The 21,431-nt window shown below is 37.9% G+C and overlaps 1 protein-coding gene across 2 annotated transcripts in view; it reads right to left on the reverse strand.

Moving 5' to 3' along the window:
* Positions 1-21,431, reverse strand: part of TMEFF2 (transmembrane protein with EGF like and two follistatin like domains 2) — a 1,234,706-nt gene that overhangs the window by 241,705 nt on the left and 971,570 nt on the right. Inside the window, exon 7 of one of the 2 annotated variants that reach the window (XM_044075211.1) lies at positions 12,976-13,032. In XM_044075211.1, coding sequence (XP_043931146.1) covers positions 12,976-13,032 — 57 coding nt within the window. Of the gene's footprint in view, positions 1-12,975; positions 13,036-21,431 lie in introns of both variants that reach the window. The other variant, XM_044075210.1, reaches the window with a different exon arrangement.

Here is a 21,431-nt window from a genome sequence, read left to right on the forward strand (position 1 = left end):
TTCCTTATTTTTGGAAATGACCATCTTCTTTAATTACTGGTATCACTGTATTTTTCCTACAACCAGACAATTTTTAATTGCAACTGATCTATCTAGTTTACAACTATGTCAATAAGTTGTGACTTACAGATCATCCAGATACTTGTTAAAAGCAGAATACATCTTGCATATGTTACTACCTTTTTATTTTTGCCAACTATAGAAAGTTGCATTTATTTTTTATTCTTATCTGAGACTTTTTGGTCCAGATCCCATCTGAAACTGGATTATGATCCAACTCAGTCAGCAAAACGTGGACATTGGCAGATTTTAGTTGTATCTGTGTTGTGTCTACTTATTGCAGTCAGAGGTTTGAGAGTTCTTTATTCATATTATCTGTACATCAAATTAATTTATTGAAATGTCACTCAAATGCACACTGAAGTGCACAATACTACATTTGATGTATATATTCTTATATATTCTTACTTCAGTGCACTTAATTACTGCAAGTTGATCTTATCATAAGTAAAGTGCTTAGTATTAGCAGTAAAAAACAGTGAGACAGCATGAACTGAACTGTCATTAGAACACAGATACTCTGGATACAGCTGAAACCAGCACTGTCCTTAACATTACATGTGCAACAATCTAGAAGTGTTACCCGATCGCATATCTTCTAAACAATATGTTAAAGATGTCCTGAACATGCAAATAAATTATCTTAAACAAAGCATAACTGCCAACCAAAGGCTTGATAGTTATTATTTCAGTCTGGAACCTATGAGCAGTCACAATGTTGTTCCATAGATGCCTCTTAAAGTACTGTCATTTAACAGTTGTGAACGGAACGTGTAGTCAGAAGCATGGCAGATCTTATGAAATAAATATTTTACACTTATTACTGTGTTGTTACTGTGTTGTTAATGACAAGATTGAGATCGAGACATAAAGAATTATGATGGGCTCACCAGCTGCAAACTGTTTGTTACGTGTTCAAGAAATGGTTACCCAAAAGTTCACCTTAAGAGTGAAAATTACCTTCAACTCTAAGTTTAGGAGGGGGAAAAATATATATATATGTATATATATATATATATATATATATATATATATATATATATATATATATATATACACACACACACACACACACACACACACACACACACACACACACACACACACACACATACATATGTATATATATATATATATATATATATATATATATATATATATATATAGTTAGGTCCCTTGCCGCCACGTCACTTTCCTCTTTTTTGTCCTACCTGTCCTACTCAACTTCACAACTCTAAAGAAAAAAAGCCTGTTTCCTGATATGACTGACATTCTTTACCTCAGGAGAAAAAGCACACACACACACACACACACACACACACACACACACACACACACACACACACACACACACATACACACACACACTGGGCGCAACTTATTCCAATTTTAAAACTGCAACAATGCTTGCTATTTTTTCTATATTTGTTGCAAGCTGCTTGCTACAGCCTAGCATGTGTGAACATTGTTGTAACAGCTTGCAACAAAAAAGACCACATGTTTCAGTCCTGACTTATTCATTTCAATACATATACTGCACTACCAATCGAGCAACATCTCCTGATTGCACCCCCTCACACCTTGTGCATGGGGAGGCTGACCTCTTTGCCCTACCATAGCTAGGCTTCTAGTATTACTAGTTAAAAAAGGAAATACATTTATATGTTAAGGCACAGGGTGTCAAAATTAAAAAGATTCCTTATTGAAAATAGACAAGGCATGCATTCATAACAGAACATCAACCTGCAATGCAGGGAAACCAAAACCATTATAAAAACACAAAATACAACATGTAACAAGCCCAAAATGTTGAATAGAAAAACACAGCAAAGTTAAAATACATTTCTTTGAGGTATGTGTGTGAGTGTGGGGGGAGGTCTGCACTCCTGTAGCCTACAAATATAAGATTTCAATGCACACATCTCTGTTCTACCTTCAGGATGCACATATTTCTGGAAAACAGAAAATATTTTTAAAAAAATCACCGTTTTGCTTTGCTCCTAGAGGTTCCTGTCTTAGTAAGCAGCACTGAATGCAAAGTATGACAATTCCGCTTTTGACTCAATGCAGTGTCAGCATTAAAAAATATCTGCTCTATGGTCAAATACATTGCAGTATCAACATTAAAAGTGTTTGATCAATGGCCAGTACAATGCAGACATTGTCAAATGTATCTGATCTACAACCAAGCAATAAAACATCAACATTTCACATGATCACTAACTACATAACACTTTACATGTGGACAAAGTGGGACATAAGAGCATATAATATTCCTTTGAAGTACAGATTGTCTCTGAAGAGGCAAAAATTTATCAAAAATAGGTTGAGTTGTTGGAGCCAGTCTAAATAGCTAACAAAACATTGAGTCCATTGGTTTGTTTATCTTTTGATCTTTTCCTACTCAATAAGATGTCTGATCAGAAACATACAGAAGATGCACTATATTCTAGAACACCATGATTGAGTGAGATATACAGTGTAACAACCCCCCACTCCCAAAGTTAAGTGTGCTACATCATGTCAGCTTTTAACACCTGTCACTTAAAGGACTAATTAGCTAACACTATCATCTTAGCAAAGAAAACTGTGCAACATTTTTAGAAAAGGAATGCTAGCCCACTGGCTGTACTTCTGAAATGGTTGACGACAAACTGATTTATCTACAGAGACCCTGCTTCTTAGTTTGCAATCATCAGCAGTCAAGGAGAGGCAGATAGTACTATCCACCTGTACATCTGAAAGAAGTCTCTAACAGGCTGCAGCATGGGATCAGTCCCTGCAGAAATCTACTAGTGACCTCAGCAGGACTAAAAGTGATTACTAAATCTGCGTCCTGTATGAGTCGCATACAGCACAGAGGCACAGTGGTTAGCATTGTCTTCTCAAAGCAAGAGATTTCCTGTTTCGATTTTTGCCTGGGTTGTTTTCTGTGCAGAGTCTGCATGTCCTTCCTGTGTTTGCATGGGTTTCCTCTGGATGCTCTGGTTTCCTCCCACATTCCAAAGACATGCAGTAGGTGGACTGGACACTCTAAACTGCCTTAGGTGTTAGTGTGCAAGAACAGCTATGGCATGGCTAGATAGTTAAACTTTGGCTCTAGAAATAGGGCTTGTAGATGGCTGGACAGACGAGTCATATACCTATCAGCTAAAATGTCCTTAGTCTTAATTAATGTCTTAGTGTATAAGACCTTGAAAGAGCTAAGGCTGCAGCATGCATGGGAAGCCCTTCATCCACAGAAAGTGAATATGCTTTTAAAAAGGTCACTATGCTTAACAGGCAAGATCTTTCCTTACAAAGTTTCACTGATTTATGTCCAAAAATAGTAGATTATCCTTATCAGCTTATACCAGTTCCATAGTAATCCAGTCATGTTTTGTTTTGCATGACATACATATATGACTTATAGTTTTTTTGTTGCATATGAATAACTCAATCAGTTCATCCACTGGGTTACCTTATGGGTCTTGAGGTAAGAGTACTAAAGGTGGGATGGAAGTTGGAAATAAACCTGTTTGCTATGATACTGGCACATTCTTGTAGTTTTGGAATAAATATGTTCTTACCCAGGGCATAACATATTTGTTTTTTACACTTGACAATTCTGGTGTATTAAAAAATACAATTCTCATTCATTTAATAACAAGATTAAGGTCATAAGATGACTTTTTTTTTGCATACAAGAACTGCTCAAGAGTTTTTGCACCATATTCTGCAAAGGTCTGTTGCTGTACTATGAAGAAACAATTATAAGTGTTATCAATTTGTTTCTTTTATTGTTTAGTTTTTTTCAGTCTAATTTGCTATTACATTGGATTCCTGTCGAGTTTGCCCCCGTTATTGCATCTAATGGTTACATATTTGGTAAAGCAGTTGTGAAGGATAGCATAAAAGTTATCAAAACTATCTTCCATTGTCATATTAGGATCATCTCCAGCATCACAAAGAAATAAACAGCAGTGCACCACAAAACTGCTTCCAAAACCACACACAGATGCATTGTACTTTTTGAGTCCTTTAATTTTAAATGACTGACGTTCTGTCAGTGCCCCTTTCTTATCAGGCAGTTTCATTTTCTCTATCATCATCAGAAAGCTGTTAGTTAAATGTTCTCTGCCATTCCTCTGCAGGTGAAAGCCATTACTTTTCATTTCTGGGTCCTTATTTATTCCACCCTTTCTTCCTTCACTTCATTTCCTTCATTTTCCATGTTTACATTGACTCTCATAAACATCATTTGGAAAAGTCTAGACTTAATAAAATTCAGCATTGCAGGTTAGCTCTGTTTGTATGCTGCTTGTTTCTGGAATGCATATTTGGTATCTGCTTCAAAGCTGCCCTCAAACAGTAGCTTGAGACTTGCTAGATACTATTTGAACACCAACATTTATTATTTTCTGATATTTTATTTCACTGTTTTGGGGTATGGATTACTTGCTGTCAATTTCTACTGAGCAACACCATTTTTGTCAATGATAAATGATAGAAAATGAAGTGTATTTCTATTTCTTATAATATTATTACATTATTTAACACATTGTTACATGATGAACTGCTATATTATGCCCAGAGCATTCCTTTATTGTGAGTAGATTGTATCTGAAAAAGATGTTCAGTGGTCTCATCCATGTAACAGATAAAAAGTAAATAAGCAAGCTCTGGTAACACACATTTAAGCAGAATTTCAGAAATTAAAGAGCTGGTTATACAGAAAAATGATAACTGAGCAGGGGGTGGCTTGCTTTTATAGACTCGAAGGTTCATAGGTATGTGCTAGGCTTGCTGTCCTTGCAGGCCTTTGTAAGCCTAGCCAATTAACCTGTTAGTGCTTGAATTAATCTATTCCATATGGTGTTAGATTGGCCTTGCCCATCACATGATCAATAATTACATATTACCCTTAATGTGAAAAGTGGGCTCATGCAATAGATAATTTGAGAGGACCCGTGCAAAGAATAAAGAATTTAGGATTTGCATCTGTTGATTAATAGTACAGGGGGCAGTTCTGGGGTAAATTTTCTGTTTGCCATCCATAGATCCAAACTGCACTTGAATATACACAGGGATGAGCTTTGTTTTATGTGGATGGGGAGTCTATTCCAGAGAAGCTATATCCTCTCCAAGATAAATCTGTCCCTCCAAACCATTCTGCTGATATTGCAGAAGAGATTTAGAGCCCTGTTCTGAGTATTTCTGATTCATAGGTGAATACTAGGCTAACTGCCAAAAAGGCCATTTTAAGCCTACTCAATAACCCTAGATCAGAATCAAAACTTGCACCTTATGCCTCTGAGGCAAAGACCTTAACCATTATGCCAGCTGACTTGCTTGTGCCTCATAAATGCATCAGTATTGGGTCAGTGGAAGCCTTGTATACCAAACACTGGTCACCTCTTAAAAATTTGTATGATACAGAGTACAGTGACAGGACTTTGAGTGTGTCCATGTAGGTATCCCTTTAGTAAGGTTTCTGGGTATGTGTTCCATTTTTTGCATGTGCTGCATGTGTCTTTACAGATGCATATCAAAGGGGGCATTGCACTAAATGACTGGCCTAATGAAGGCTGAGTAGAGGGGAGCTATGACATCTCTTGATCTAGTCACAATCCTTTAGTTTACAAGCTGTGCAATATTGAAGGACTTTCTTACAACAATAGACACATATTGGTCTAAACCTAAGTCACTGCCTGCATAAGTTCCCAAATTCCAAACAAATGGGTTGTCTCTTATGAGCGTATTTTCAATGTTGTAGTTCCTCAAAATAGGAGACTTCCAAAGGACACAATAATGCATTTTTTGGCATCTAGTTTTTGTCCATGGTTTTGGTATGGGTTATTTATTTGGGACAAACCTTGCAGGATGGCAAAATCACTGGGGATTCAATGACTGTTCCTTGCTCGCAGTGATGCCCAAACACAGTCAGCCACAGCCTTTTGGTATTGTTTTTTATTTCAAAGAAGTTGATGCCAAACAGGAGAGTTCCCAACACAAAATCCTGCAACTTCACTGTTCACTGATCTCTTTGTGGAGGTAACATGCCCTATTTTCATTTGTATGTTAGAAAAGAAAGTACTGCTAGAAGTATTTTGGCTAACCCCAGGTCAGAACCACAGGTATCAGAATCTTTTAGATTGGAACTATGCCATCTTGGCATACTGTGACATGTGCAAAAATGCATGTATGTCAGCTGTACTTGAAAGATGCTGAACTAAAAGATCAAGAGAATTAGGGACAGCAGCCTACAGTAAGACAGCAAGGAGGGGTTTGGCTGGTGATGTACTCACACTTAAATGTAACAATTGAGGAGGGTGAGTGAGTTGTGAAACTACAATACGGGAAGCTGGAAGGATAGAAATACTCACAAATATTTGGTAAAAAGGAATACCACACTAGAAATTCTATATACTACTCACAAAGTGACAATATGCTTCTTCTCAAAGGAAGGAACTGTTCGTGATATTTTGTATGTAAAATGTTTATAAAAGGAAAGGTGTAAACCTTCATCTGCACTGTGGTAATAATGTAATTTATGATGCATAGTTGACATACCTTTTTATGCATGAAAACAAGTTTTCTTTTCTATATGAGCTAATGATACTGGTAGTGTGACACTTATTGGCACTGGAAGATTGTGCACTACCAGTGTCATTGTAAAGAGTCTCATTGGGAGTGGAAAGTACAGTGCAGTGACATGGAGGCAGAGATTCAGACTGTTTTTCTTTTTGCATAACACACAAAAATGCATTTACTGTCTGCAAGTTGTTCAGGGAGTGCAGAACTTCTGTGACTTTTACTGTGAAAATCGCCGAAGTTACAGGATTTAGTAAAAACAAAAATGAAAACTCCAGCAGAGCTAGAACTTCCACTGAGTGACCTCCCAAACCTCTTGTATCAGAGGCACAAGGGATATATGCAAATGAACCTTATGAACATCAGGTTTTTCAGTTCAATGGCAATTCTGAATGCCCATGACTTGTTTTGCCATTTTAATGGACAATTTTCGGCCAATAAAGCCAAACCCCACTAGCTGTGGATATGCATATTTCGGCCTTGTTATGACCTAATCAGCACAGCACAAGCAGAGTGTTTGACTAAGCATTAGAAAGACCCAGCTGATGTCCATTATCATTAGGGTCCCGGCAAAAGTATCCCAAACAACAAACTAAAACAATGAGTGTGAAAATCACTTAGAAACCAATCAGTAAAAACAAAAATGAAAACTCTAGCAAAGCTAGCACTTCCACTGAGTGACCTCCCAAACCTCTTTTATCAGAGGCACATGGGATATATGCAAGCCCCACTAGCTGTGGATATGCATATTTCAGCCTTCTTATGACTTCGTCAGCACAGCACAAGCAGAGTGTTTGACTAAGCATTAGAAATACAGGGCTGTTATACCCAGCTGATGTTCATTATCATTAGGGTCACTGCAAAAATATACCAAACAACAAACTAAAACAATGAGTGAGAAGGTCACTTAAAAACAATCGGTAAAAACAAAAATGAAAACTCCAGCAAAGCTAGATCTTCCACTGAGTGACCTCCCAAACCTCTTGTATCAAAGGCACATGGGATATATGCAAATGAACCTTATGAACATCAAGTGTTTCAGCTCAATGGCAATTCTGAATGCCCATGACTTATTTCTTAGTTTTAATTGACAATTTCAGGCCAATAAAGCCAAACCCCACTAGCTGTGGATATGCATATTTTTCTGCCTTGTTATGACCTCAGCACAGCACAAGCAGAATGTTTGACTAAGCATTAGAAAAACAGGGCTGTTATACCCAGCTGATGTCCATTATCATTAAGGTCACTGCATGGACATCAGCTGGGTATAACAGCCCTGTGTTTCTAATGCTTAGTCAAACACTCTGCTTGTGCTGTGCTGATGAGGTCATAACAAGGCCGAAATATGCATATCCACAGCTAGTGGGGTTTGGCTTTATTGGCCTGAAATTGTCCATTAAACAACAAAACAAGTCATGGGCATTCAAAATTGCCATTGAGCTGAAACACCTGATGTTCATTTGCATATATCCCATGTGCCTCTGATACAAGAGGTTTGGGAGGTCACTCAGTGGAAGTTCTAGCTTTGCTGGAGTTTTTATTTTTGTTTTTACTACTTGGTTTTTAAGTGACCTTCTCACTCATTGTTTTAGTTTGAAGTTATATGATTTGGCGGCAAGTAAGCTGTATTATTACAGAGGATCAATGTCTGAACTGTATGTTTCCTCAAATAAGAAGATTTTGTAGTTTAAAGAGACTGGAATTTATTTTATAAATAATATTTGTGTCACCACAGATGACAAAAAGTAAATTTAGTAAAAAACATTTCACTAAATTATTTTCAAAATTCTCTAGCTGTTGAAAGCCACCTCATTGGTGAAGGCCCCAGCTCTTCTATGTAGACCCAACACTGCTCCATGGAAAACTCCTTTCCAAAAATATTTATTTGCTTATTGGCATTTGTTTACTGAGAAAGTCCACTGGGCCAAGACCCCATTTTCAGTTGAGGCCCGGAGATAAAAAATCCACATAAACCTCAAAATAGAATACATAGTAAATCAATGCATACATTTGAAATACATACAGGAGCAATGGAGGAAACAATTAGTGACAGAAAAACACTTGGAATCTATACAACTATTGATACATACATTCTAAAAAATGAATACAGTGTAACAGAGCTATAGTTAATGCACAAATAAGGATGAAAATAAAAACTTATGTTCACACACTAGCTACACCTAATATACTACATTAATATTATTCAACTAAAGTTGACTATAGTAATCTGAGTGAAAATAAGATGCAATGATTACAGAAGACCTGAAATTGAGGGTAGGGGGGAAATATAATGGCTACAGAAATAATAGAATAAGAGAGGAAAAATAAAAGAGAATATAATAAGGAAACGTAGGAAGTTGTTAGTGGCAACAGAAAAAAAGTGGTAAAAAGGGTAGAGGTAATAAAAAAAGAAGGTCACAGGACTATGTTATTACTAGTAATAAAATATGAGAGTAACAAAGAAAAAGGAAAAAATAGAAAGGCTCTAAGATCTAGGTAATAACCATCCCTAAAAACTGCAGCACCTCAGAAAAAGCTATACTTAAATGCCGGGTTATGTTAAGAGCCAAAGCATTCACTGAGGATTATTTGCTGACTCATCCATCATCCAAATTCACTTTGTCATTAATAAGGCTTCCATCTTGTCAAACCAATAGTCTACATTCTCCTTGTGCTTGTTAGAATCATTTAATTTCTGTCTATGTTTCCAGAATAACTCCTGATGAAGGCTCCTGCTAAACCAAATGCTCAAGTAATTGCAAATGCTATACTGTTCCAGTTACAGGTGGTACATCACATCACATCTGTCTTTGAGTGTCTTTTTGTTTCAAGTTTTCCTGGATAGCTGTTTTTGACCCTAGTATCTCTTTACTGAAGGTGTTCAGTGTGTCTATGAACACAAGTACTAAAAAATATATTGCATATCTCTGCACGTCTTAGCTTTTCCTCCTGCTTTATTCATAAGTATCGCTTTTTCTGAAAAATGTTAACTATTTTTCAGTTAAGTTGAAGTTCTCACTTTTTTACATGTTCTACTTTGCTTTATTTGGCTTTTTTTTTCTAAATTCTGCACTATGTCATTTGAACTCATCTATAGTACACACTGGCAGATATGTAAGGTACACACAGGGCTATGGGGCCCTTGCTAGCTATACGTTTTAAAAAAACTTCTGTATCATTGCAGAAAAGTTTTCTGCTTTAATGTTCCCGCATACTTCTATCCTCTCTGTGGTCTTCTCACTTTAATTGCCTATTTCTATGTGTTGCAATATGAATATCACAGGTTCTGTTAATTTTTAATGGCAGTTAGTACTTCATTTCCCACTGTTCATTCTTCCCTTGGGTTTTAGTTTTCCAGATGTAGCACTTTGCATTGCATTAACCTGAATCTAAAGTGATACATGCCTGATGATTAACAGCCTTTGCAAAGTTCATTTTCATTCGTTTCACTCAGATGTGTGTATCACTCCTTCTCAGGGTTTTATACTACCCACAACAGCAATTGTTTTACTTCTAACCCTCTTAAGAAGTCACTTATAAAACTACTTCAAAATTCAAAACAGAACAGATCAACAAAATGGGATTTACAGCAGATGCTAAAAATGGAATAGATCTTGTGTAAAAAGTGAGAGAACAGAAAATTGGATGAAGATATATGTAGATACATGTAGGAAGGAATTGCTCAAGGAGAGTCTGCTCCACTTTAGACACCTAACAGGGTGCAGAATTGGGTCAGTGTCGTGCAGCCTTTTTACCATAATGTGGCAATGCTTTCAGGCAGCCTGTGAAATATTCCCCTATTTTTCATACTGAACATGGGAAGGGGCATTTACCAGGATCTGCAAATGGTCAAATGAGTGGGTTGCCATTACACAAAAATGCAGCTCAGAGAAAAACACAATGTGCTCACAATACATAGTGGAAACCATTAACATACAATGCAAATTAATCACATTTTTTGCTAATTTGATGTTTGGCGGAACTTTTCTTCCTTGTCATCCACTTTCAGCTCAGTTGAAATCCCCCTGCCAGTCAAATCAAATGAATAAATAAGAGCCATAGAAACGCAATAAAATTAAGGATTACATGGCATCTTTAATGTTGCTAAAATATCTTAATATGAGAAGGACAAGCAAGTTAAATAAGTTACCCTTCTTTTTTGTCTGATTTTCTGTTTCTCATGCATTATGGGGGGTGGGGGGCAATCAGCTTATCCAATCAGGATGCACAGTTCAATAGATGGCTTTAAAAATTTAATTTAAGAACAATAATGATATAACTGCCTTCAACAAAAGTTAAAACTACAAATTTACATGCTGTGACAGTATGAAACAAATGGAAATTAACAATGCAGAGACCATCTAGAAATGAATAATGTCCAAAAATGGTGCTATAAAAAGAGATACATTACAGTTTATTAATCAGAAACAAGAATGAGAGAGAAAAAAAATCAGGAAGTACAATATTGCATGACCAATAAATAACAATTAAAATGACCAATGTATAACAAAATAGAAAAATATCAACAGCACACTATATCAGAAAAAAATCAGGAGGTACACCAATAGAAAAGAAAACAAAAATCTACACATATATCTTCCTTACTGTTTTTTACATAGCCAAGGCAGAGAGTGAGAATCCCAAACTACATAACATTGCACCTTTGTCAAAAAAGATGGCTATCCACCCTCTATGTGGATTGAATCCCACCACAATCAACCTTCTTCAAAGTCAGAAAAACAGAGCATGAAAAGGGTATTTATAAGTAAATTATGTGCTGTTACATGTAGTTTCAGCTATTCAGTCAAGTGGTGAGTTTATGAATAATGGCTTTATTTTAGTTGTTTTATTTATTGGGTAGGTAGACTAAAGAATGATAATCCTTTCTCAGTCATGAGTCATGACCTTATTACAAAATAATCAAAGCTAGAACATAATAGCTAATTACAGCAGTTTAAAAAGTGTGAAACATTAAGTAATAAGCAGTGTTTCCTGTATGTATAATATAGTATTTACATTGCCTTTCTACTTCACATCTATTGCAACAGATATAAAGCATTAATACTTAGAAAACCAAGTTCCTCATGAACTCCTTAATCACTACAGTTCTTTGCAAAAATATTTATTTTCCCATTCTATATGTTGAAGCCTTACAGACTGTCTACAGAAGAATAACTCTTTTGTACTGGTGGCTTAATTATTTACAGTTATAACTTGTTTGACAAAGGTTACTAATGCTTGTACTTTCATTTATCAGTCTGTTAACTATATGCACCATATATTCTGTCAGTCTGCATCTATATATACACAAAGTATTCTGCTGTGTCCTTCTATTCCACATAACATAGTTTGTATTGTGCTTCAAAGTCCTTTTCACTTCCACTTGTCCCCATGCTTAAAAGAACAAGTATGCAGTCTGCAATTTGCAAACTAACTTGAACTTCAACATATGATCAGAAAATTAGAATGGGTGAGACTGGAGGAGAAAGTGGACCAAGTAACTGCATTAGGGTTCTGAACTTATTTTCTGTTTGTTTTCAATTAAAAAAACATCAGTCCCCTTGTCTGCTGAACAGAAATGCTGTTAATTTAAATTATACATATTACAAACACATGCAGTACAAATAAATTAGCCACTGGTGTGAGTGCAGTACTGAAGGCCACCTGTAGCAAGACTAGCTATGCAGCAGAGTGAATACCATCTCTAGATGATGGGTAACTGTTGATTTGTCACCACAACCTTCATATGCAAAAATGGGAGAAAAGGGAATTATGGATGTATGGATGGATTTGAAAATGGATAAACAAGCAAGCACTGCATATGCAGGTTGTGGTCCCTTGTCTCTCAGTTGTCCAAGTAACACCCTTGTATTCCCCAGGTGTATAAACAACCCTTGTGGAGTCGTAATCTGAATTATCTCTCCCTACGTCTTAATGACAGCAATGATGCAGATAGTTCTGGGATTTTGCAATCCTGTTTCTCAGCATTTTCAGATCCCTTCCATGAAATCAGACAGGGTTCTTCAATGATGCATTACAGAACCCTGAGATCCCAATGCATTTGCAGTTAAGAAGTGTGCTGTTAATGTAATTATAGGTTTGGCTGTTACCTTTGACTTCACATCACAGCATTTATGCATACACATTGCAATGCATAATTTACAAATGAGATACAGAAAACTGATTACTGGAACAATATGTGAAAACTGTTTTCTGTTCTTGAATCTGTAGATGTAACCACAGGAATAGCTGTCTAAAATCAAGACAGACGCTATCATATAAATTAAATATTATGTTTATTCGCAATTTGCTATTTAATCTGAATTAGGATGGAAAACTTACCTGGATAATCTGTTCTTGCAAAAAGGCCATCCTCAGTTTTTGTTTCAGATGTTGAGTCTTCTGTAAGAATATATATATATATATATATATCATTGCATGAATTAAAGCAACAGTCTAGGTCTAGTAAGCTCTAAAAATGAAATCATTAGTAAATGTTTTCATACTCACAAATTACAAATAATTTTAAGCCCTTGATGTTGTTGAGAAATGCAAAGGATTTTATAGTGCAATATTATGTGATAGCAGCTAAATGGTGACCCTTTTCAATTTTACATTGATGGGGGAATTATAAGGAAGCAAGTTGGTTACAGCTACATTTCCAAATGGGCAGCATACTACTAACTAATTAATGAAGGTGAATAGAAACACTGAAAGAATGCAGTGAGGCTATGAATGAATTGAACATACAGAACAAATATTCCCCTTCCTTAATAAGTCCCGAATCCACACATCCATTAATTTGTAATGCAAGCTTCACAGATGAATACTAGGCTATCTTCCCTGAATAATCATTTTAAACTTAGCCAATATCCTGAGGTCAGAATTAAACCCTAAACTTTCATTCTGTGAGGTGAACACCTTACCTATTATGCCAAACCCAACCCCTTATAATAGAAGTAGTTTAGTTATTCATAAGTAAATACTAGGCTGTCCATCTGCAGACTATCACAAGCCTAGCCGACTACCTGCACCTTGTATCTGTGAGGTTAAGACCACAACCATTACACCAGGAATTAAATAACTTTAAAAATATATATATTAGATCTCCTGTTACACTTTCCCTGCATTAATAAAAATATTGAGTTAGTGACCTAGCTCAAAGTCTGGAAATGTTGAATGCAGCTAAAACATAGCTGAATTCAAAGCCTGATTCAGAGTAAGAACAAAAGAAAGAAAAAGCAAATGAAATGCATATGTAAATTAGCATTGTAAAAATTCAAATAAAATCGATAAGAAGAAATGGAAACAGGCAAATGATACTGCCTGTTTTCACATGGTGATTAGTGTCTCCTATTAGGAAATGAATGAATCTGGGTGAGAGAATGAGAATGAAAGAATAAAGGAATCTCCACATACTTTAGGAAAATCTACAGCAGTGATTGTAATACTCACAGAATTAATAATCAAAGCTTCCAAGGATATTTTTATGTAAATGGACTTCACTATCTATACTGTTGATATCTTTGAACTATTTTAACATTGATTATTTTTGTTTACATTTGTTTATTTTACATTTGTTTACTGGGGATGTCTGACTGAGCCAAAAAAGGCCCACTTTCAGTGGAAGCCCGGGGATAATAGCTCCTATGGCCAGCCATGCTAGGGGAAGTAGGGCGGTGGATGTATAATGTATGCCAGCACAGCTAGCTGGAATTTTGTAAAGAATTAGATGTCATTTGTATAGCAAACTGATTTGTACAGATGCTTGTGTTGAAAAATGTATTTGTAAAGTTGCTTGTGTTAAAAATGTATCAATAGTGTGTCCTACTGAACAGAAAAGAAATATACATGCATTAACGCAACTGCTCAAAGATATGTTTTAACAGAGGATACTGGAAGAGGAGAGATTAAGCTCAGTCCCAGCTAACTTTGGAAAATACCTGAAATTAAATTAGGCCATAAACATTCTATCTTACAGTTATGATTGCAGCCAGAGATTAAATGTCTGTGAGAAGCCTGGATAAGTAGCTCTGTATGAGAAGTAGAGGTTTAAAACTGTTTTTTTGACTTCCAGGAGCTGCAGCAGATCTGAACAAAGTTCTATCTGTGTGTATGGTAACACATATGTGCTAAAATCCTAGCAGCTTATATTGTTTGTGATAGTATGGTTCATAGGTTCATAGGTTCATAGGTTTATACTAGGCTATCTGCCCTAAGGCATTTATAAGCCTAGCCCAAATTATTGTGGCTTACGCCACCCCTTATATGAAAAAATACTGTGCCCATTAGTTTGTTGTGCCTCTGTCCAGCAGTGACCCAGAGATGATTCCCGGGGTAAACCTACGATCTCCCATCCACAGGTCTAGATTTCTCTTGAACAGAGTCAGCGAGGTGCTCTGCCTCACATGGACCGGGATTTTATTCCACAGCATAGGGAGTCTCTGAGTGATAAATCTATCCCTCCAGCACGTCCTATTTATATCCGTGCTAAGGTTTAAGTCGCTTGCTCTAGTGGTTTTGGTGGATTTGGATTTTTGAGGTGGAGCATGTCCATTAATTCGGGTTGGACATGGCCTTGTATGTCAGGCACATGTCACCTCTGAGCAGACGGTATGCGACTGAATAGAGCTGGAGTTTCTTCAATCTGGCAGCATATGACAGATTTTGGAGTCCCTTTATCCTTTTGGTGAGGAACTTTTGGGGTCTCTCCAATTGCTGCAGATGTCGGGTGAGATACATCCCGAATGGGGCATTGTACTCGATCATTGGTCTGATAAGTGAAGAGTACAGGGGAACAATGACCTCACTAGATCTGGATGTGAATCCTTCATGATCAGGTGGGCAATGTAGAAGGTCTTTCTAACCACTTTAGCAATGTGAGTGTCAAAAGAAAGGCCACTGTCAACCTGGGTCCCCAGGTCCCTGATAACCTCTTCTGTGCTTAGTGGATTGCCACCTATATGGTAGCTTGGGGTTACCTTGTTTTTCCCGAAGGGTATGACTATACATTTTTGGCGTTTAACTTCAGGCCATGGCTCTGGCACCAGCTATCTGTTTCCGTGAGTCCCTTCTGAAGGATATCAGTGTCCGATGCACTTTCCACTATGGCCCAGTTTGCAGTCATCTGCAAACTTTGTCAGCCAAAGTCCTCCCATGTTGGCCTGTACTTCTGAGAAGTAGATGCCAAACAATAGGGGGCCAAGGACCGAGCCCTGTGGGACACCACTTGTGACCGGCTTGGAGTCTGACACAGCGCCAGCAACTCTAACCCTGTGGGTTCTGTCTTTAAGCCAGTTTGCAACCCATCTTGTGACATATGGGTTTACATTTAAGCTGGTAAGTTTTTCTACAATACCCGAGTGGGGTATTGTGTCGAAAGCCTTTGCAAGGTCAAGGTAGGCTGTATGGACTGCCTTTCCCTCATCAATGGCCTTGGTGACTATTTCGAAGAAGTCGACCAAGTTCAAAAGGCATGATCTTCCCTTGACAAAGCCAAACTGGGTCGGGTCCAATGTCTGCAAGTCCCCTATATCTTTGTTTATGAGCTCCATTATGATCCTCTCCATAGCTTTGCAGACTAGACTTGTTAAGCTTATGGGCGGTAATTACCAGGGTCCGTGAGGCCACCTTTGTGGAGTGGGACCACAGTTGCCGTCGCCACTCCTTGGGCACGTATCCTGTGGTAAGGCTGAGATTAAACAGCTGCCTTATGTGCGGGTTTAATTCCTCATTTAGCTCGTGTAGCACACAGCCGGGGACACCATCCGGTCCCATTGATGCTGTGTTTTTAGCTTTAGAGAGCAGCTTTCACCTACGCATTTGAGATGTCCGGGAGGCTACACTCGGCTGGGATAGTTATCTCTCCTTTAGGGGAGAGGGGTGAAGTTTGCACTGAACCTGTCTGCCAGTATGTTGGCAATGTCTGTGGGTTCAGTGATTTTTGTATCATTTTGGACTAATTCTGAGCATATCTGTGAGTTTCCACCCAGGTTCCTAACATAGCTGAAAAAGGCCTTATGATTGTCCTTTGAATCCATGGCAATTTTTCTCTCAAAATTGGCCTTAGTTGATTTTATGAGTGCTCGTATTTTTTTACTAATAATGATCATGGGAAACAGAGTCAGATGATCAGATGTGATGTCATTATGTAAGCTATCCCAGAAATAATATTTGGATATTATATTGAGAAGTCTCTCAGTCAAACTGGTAAGTCTGTTATTTGGAACCTGACTTAGAAGTATCCCTCACCTACTTCATCTTACCTATTAAGGAAGCAGGAACAGTAATTCTCTAGATCAGTCAGGAAAATATAGTAAGAATAGTTAAGTAGTATTTCTCTGTAAATGTGTGAATCTTTCCAGCTGTGTTATTTTTAATATTTCCTGTGGCTGCAACTCTGGTCTTTACTGTAAATGCATATTTTGTATTTTCATGTTCTTTTATTATTTATTATTAAACATATTTAAACTCTTCATTGCGGCTGGTCCTTTAGAGAAAGTTTTAACCTTTGAGAGTACTTATATCTATCGGTAAAACTTAGCCACTCCTGAATCCTGGCTCTTTGGTCAACATTACCATTTGTATTAATATTAATTTCACTCACTATAATTGGGTACCCTTGCAAGAGCCTTATGAAGCTGGCTTTGTAGTGTCTGGTGGCAGTGCTAACTACTTTATAGTGTGGGTAGAAGGGGGCACAGCAGGTAAATCTGTATAGGCCTCTCCCAGGTGTGTGTGTGTGTGTGTGTGTGTGTGTGTGTGTGTGTGTGTGTGTGTGTGTGTGTGTATTTGTGTGTGTGTGTGCATGTGTGTGTGTTTAAATCAAATCTCACAGTGTGTGTGTGTGTGTGTGTGTGTGTGTGTGTTTAAATCAAATCTCACAGTGTGTGTGTGTGTGTGTGTGTGTGTGTGTGTGTGTGTGTGTGTGTGTGTGTGTGTGTGTGCGTGCATGTACGTGTGTGTGTGTGTGTGTGTGTGTGTGTGTGTGTGTGTGTGTGTGTGTGTGTGTGTGTGTGTGTGTGTGTGTGTTAGCTACTTGGAGCAGGGACATGAAGCACTGGTTTCACAAAAAGGGTTCTGGATGGCTTGGCTTGGACACCCAGCTGAGGACTTTACCCTATAGCTGTGCTAGTAGGGAGCCTTATTGGGTCCTTGGGGGGACAGATATAAGGAAATCCAGACCCTGGGTTGACTGTGTTCCCTGTGTGCTCTTAAGGGAAATTGTGCTTGATGCAGAGAGGTCTGCATCTGGAAATACTGAGTTTATCCATTTGTATTCCAAGTGAACGCCCCTGTTCAGTGGTGAGGAATCAGGCCACTTGATTACTGGCCCAGCGTGGGGATGTCACAATGGTAATGATGATAAAAGAGTGATAAGAGCAGACCACCAGTGTTTTCATTCACATGTCACTTTTGCGACATGCATGATTCCACTGCATCCCTCTCCAAATTGTAATTCTTCTTTATGAAGAAATAATACCTTTCCATTGCTGTAGAAAGAGGATAATTTTTGGCACAGACTGAGGATCATAATGCCAGTGATAGCCATGGGTCTACTATAAGTGTTCATGTGCTCTTAGCTCGAGACACACTTGGTCACTGTTACATGCTCTAAATGGCAAGGACATTAACTCCCACAAGCCCAATCCTACTGAATAACCCAACCTTATACCACCCAATCATAAAAAGCTGCATCTCCACAAAAGAGCCTAACGCTTACCTTAAAACTCCTATCCATTTAAAAACCCTAACCTGAGTATTGTCTCTCTAACCCTCAAATTCCCTGACTGCTTCCTAACCATAAACTCCCTTTCTGCTTCCTAAACCTAAAACTCTCCTCCTGCTCCCTAAACTTAAATTTCTCTCCCAAGTACTGCCTAAAATCCTAATTTAAACTAATATTCCCTTCCACTCCCTCCTCCCTCTGTCCCAGTGGCTGCCTCACTTAGCCGACTCACTGGCGAGGTGCAGCAGTTCTCTTCTCTCTGCATTGCTGCTGTAAGCTACTTGAACACATTTTTTGACTTTGAGTATTAGTAGCAGCCCATGTGAGCAGCATTAGTCTCCAGATGTGGGTTTGTGGCTTTCAAGCAGCCATTACCTGAGCAATTCTAGTGAATCCAGCAATCATTTACTAAATACGCTTTTCCTAAAAAATTATTGCTGCTAATGACTTCAGTTTTATTACTGCTAGGTTCTTCAGCTTGTTTCATCCCTATTATCTATATAACCAGCTGATTTACTACTTCTTTGAAAACTAATGTTCCTTTGAGGGTTCTATAGAAAGAGGATAGGAGATTAAGGGATACCATCTCCCTGTATGAGTTTGCCTTATATTACTTCAGACAATTTACCAGATACTATATAATACTGACAAACATGATATAGTGTTGTTATTTGCCCTATTCTCTTGTTTTCCATAGTAGGACTACATCCCTAGTTAGAGTTTAACCTGCTATTTTTATTACTTGCCTCAGGCATCAAATATCTCTAAAATGTATCTTGTGATCAGCACACCCACCTATGCAGAGATCAAACACATTCTCCAGTATAATTCTAATTATCCTGAAGGAGGCATCCTTATTCTTTGAGAACATATTTGTACATGCAGTAAAGAAAACATGAAGCACTTTTTCATTACCATATGGAACATTTTCATTTAACAAGGACATTCTGTACAATATTTGCATTGATGAGCCTGTCAGAAGTATGGATAAACACAAACAATTTAAATAACAAACTTGCTTTCATTTAATCTTGTTTTAAAAAAAGGAGTTAGCATTTCAAAAGATGTGTCTTAATGGACTGTATTTTTAAAATAACTTCATGTCTGAGTCTGAATGGTTAATTCATTGAATAAACAATGGTTCTATTCATTTTAGTCCTTTGAACTGGAACAGTAAAAAAAGGCTGTAGAAGAACTGTGTTGTAGACCATTGTGACTTATGATATTGTATACAAAATAAACATTTCAAGAAATCATATCTTTTACGTACAGAACATCAGTTACAATATCAAAACATAACATAAAAGTATAATGTACTGCATGGGATCTGTTTAGATTTTGAGAACACAGCCCTTCTTCATATCTCTGGCTTAATGTAATTAAGTCTGTTATTACTGAAAATCTTGGATTAGTCCTTTCTAATTCCCGCCCTTGGCTGATCAGTCTTTCAAACAAAATATGGTTACCGTCAATAGCAGCTTGTTTCAGAACAGTGCCATACTAAACTATTTGGTTCTTATTTTGCTGTAAACTAGCCTTTAACTTGCATTTTGCTGTAAACTAACCTTTAACTTGCATCTATCTTCATCTCACTTCAGAAATGTACTGATACCTACTTCATTTCCCCTGAGTATACACAAAACAGAGAGCCTTGGGAGTTCCAATAAAACTCTGACTCCAACCCAGGTGATCCAACTTTGATAAATAGATGAGACAGCTGTTAGAGTTTGGGGTGGGTAGGGAAGATGAGACTATGTTTATTGAACTTTTCAAGAAGGAAGGGGAAAGGGATGGTGTGCAGTTATGGCTACACTGGACATTTAGCACTGGCGTCAGTTAGAAAAGAGAATATTAGCCAAGATGAGTAAGTGGATGGGTCAGATGGTGCAGAAACATCCTTAGATATAGTGTGAGGCCACTGTTAGTAACCACACAACTTGGATTGCAATGCAAAGACATCATGCCACTATATGGAGAGGACAGAGCTACAAGCTATTCAAGCTTAGCCTATCTCTATGAGCAGCAGTGGTGACATCCAGACTTGCTCACCTTTTGCAGAATGACCAACGGTGCAGGCCTTGAGGGGGATTCATGACACTGGTCCAGAGAGTATAAACACCTGGGTGAACTCTCAGAATAAGTACACTCAGATCTGAGTAAGATGAAGTACATGGCAACCATACTGGAAAAAAAGGCATCTGTAACACCAACCATGCAAGGAAGAATATGAAGCATACCTCTCAAATGTACAGACTTTTGCAGAATGCCCAGATTTTTGCCTCATATTTTTGGTATATTTCTCATAAAATTGTGGTTTTCTAGAAAATCTTTGGCAAGCTACTGAGGGTTGAAGTCATCAAATAATAACAGTGAGTTTCAGGTTTCATACCCTTTAGAAAATTCATGCTAGTTATTCTATCAGCTTTCTAAGTCTCTAAGAGCAATATTTAAAAAGTGTCCCTATTTTTGGGCCTTTGGTCCCCCCATTATTTATGGTGTACTCAAAATAATAAGTAACAGACAGCACTGTGGTGCAGCGGTGGTGTTGTCACCTCACAGCAAGAGGTTTTCTGGATCGATTCTCAGCTGGGGTGCCTTCTGTGAGGAGTCTGCGTGTCCTCCCTGCATTCATGTGGGTTTCCTCTGGGTGCTCCGGTTTCCTCTCACATTACAAAGACATGCGTCTGGAGCGTTTCTCCCTGGGGCCTCCACTGAAAATTGGCTTGTTCCAGGTCGGACTTTCCTGGTTAACAAATGTTAAACAAATGAGGTTCATATCACAACAGTTTGGCACATTTACACATATTTTATTTATTTTATTTAACATTTGTTGACCAGGAATGTCCGACTAGGTTCCACAGAGCCTGTTTTCAGTGGAGGCCCAGGGAGAAATGCTCCAGATGCATGTTTTTGGAATGTGGGAGGAAACCGGAGTACCCGGAGGAAACCCACGCGAACACAAGGAGAACATGCAAACTCCACACAGAAGGCACCCCAGCCGAGAATTTAACCAGAGAACCTCTTGCTGTGAGGTGACAACGTTAACCGCTGCACCACTGTGCCACCCATA

Source organism: Protopterus annectens, chromosome 6.part0 (assembly GCF_019279795.1).
Source record: "Protopterus annectens isolate FY-2018-M chromosome 6.part0, PAN1.0, whole genome shotgun sequence".
NCBI lineage: Eukaryota > Metazoa > Chordata > Ceratodontiformes > Protopteridae > Protopterus > Protopterus annectens.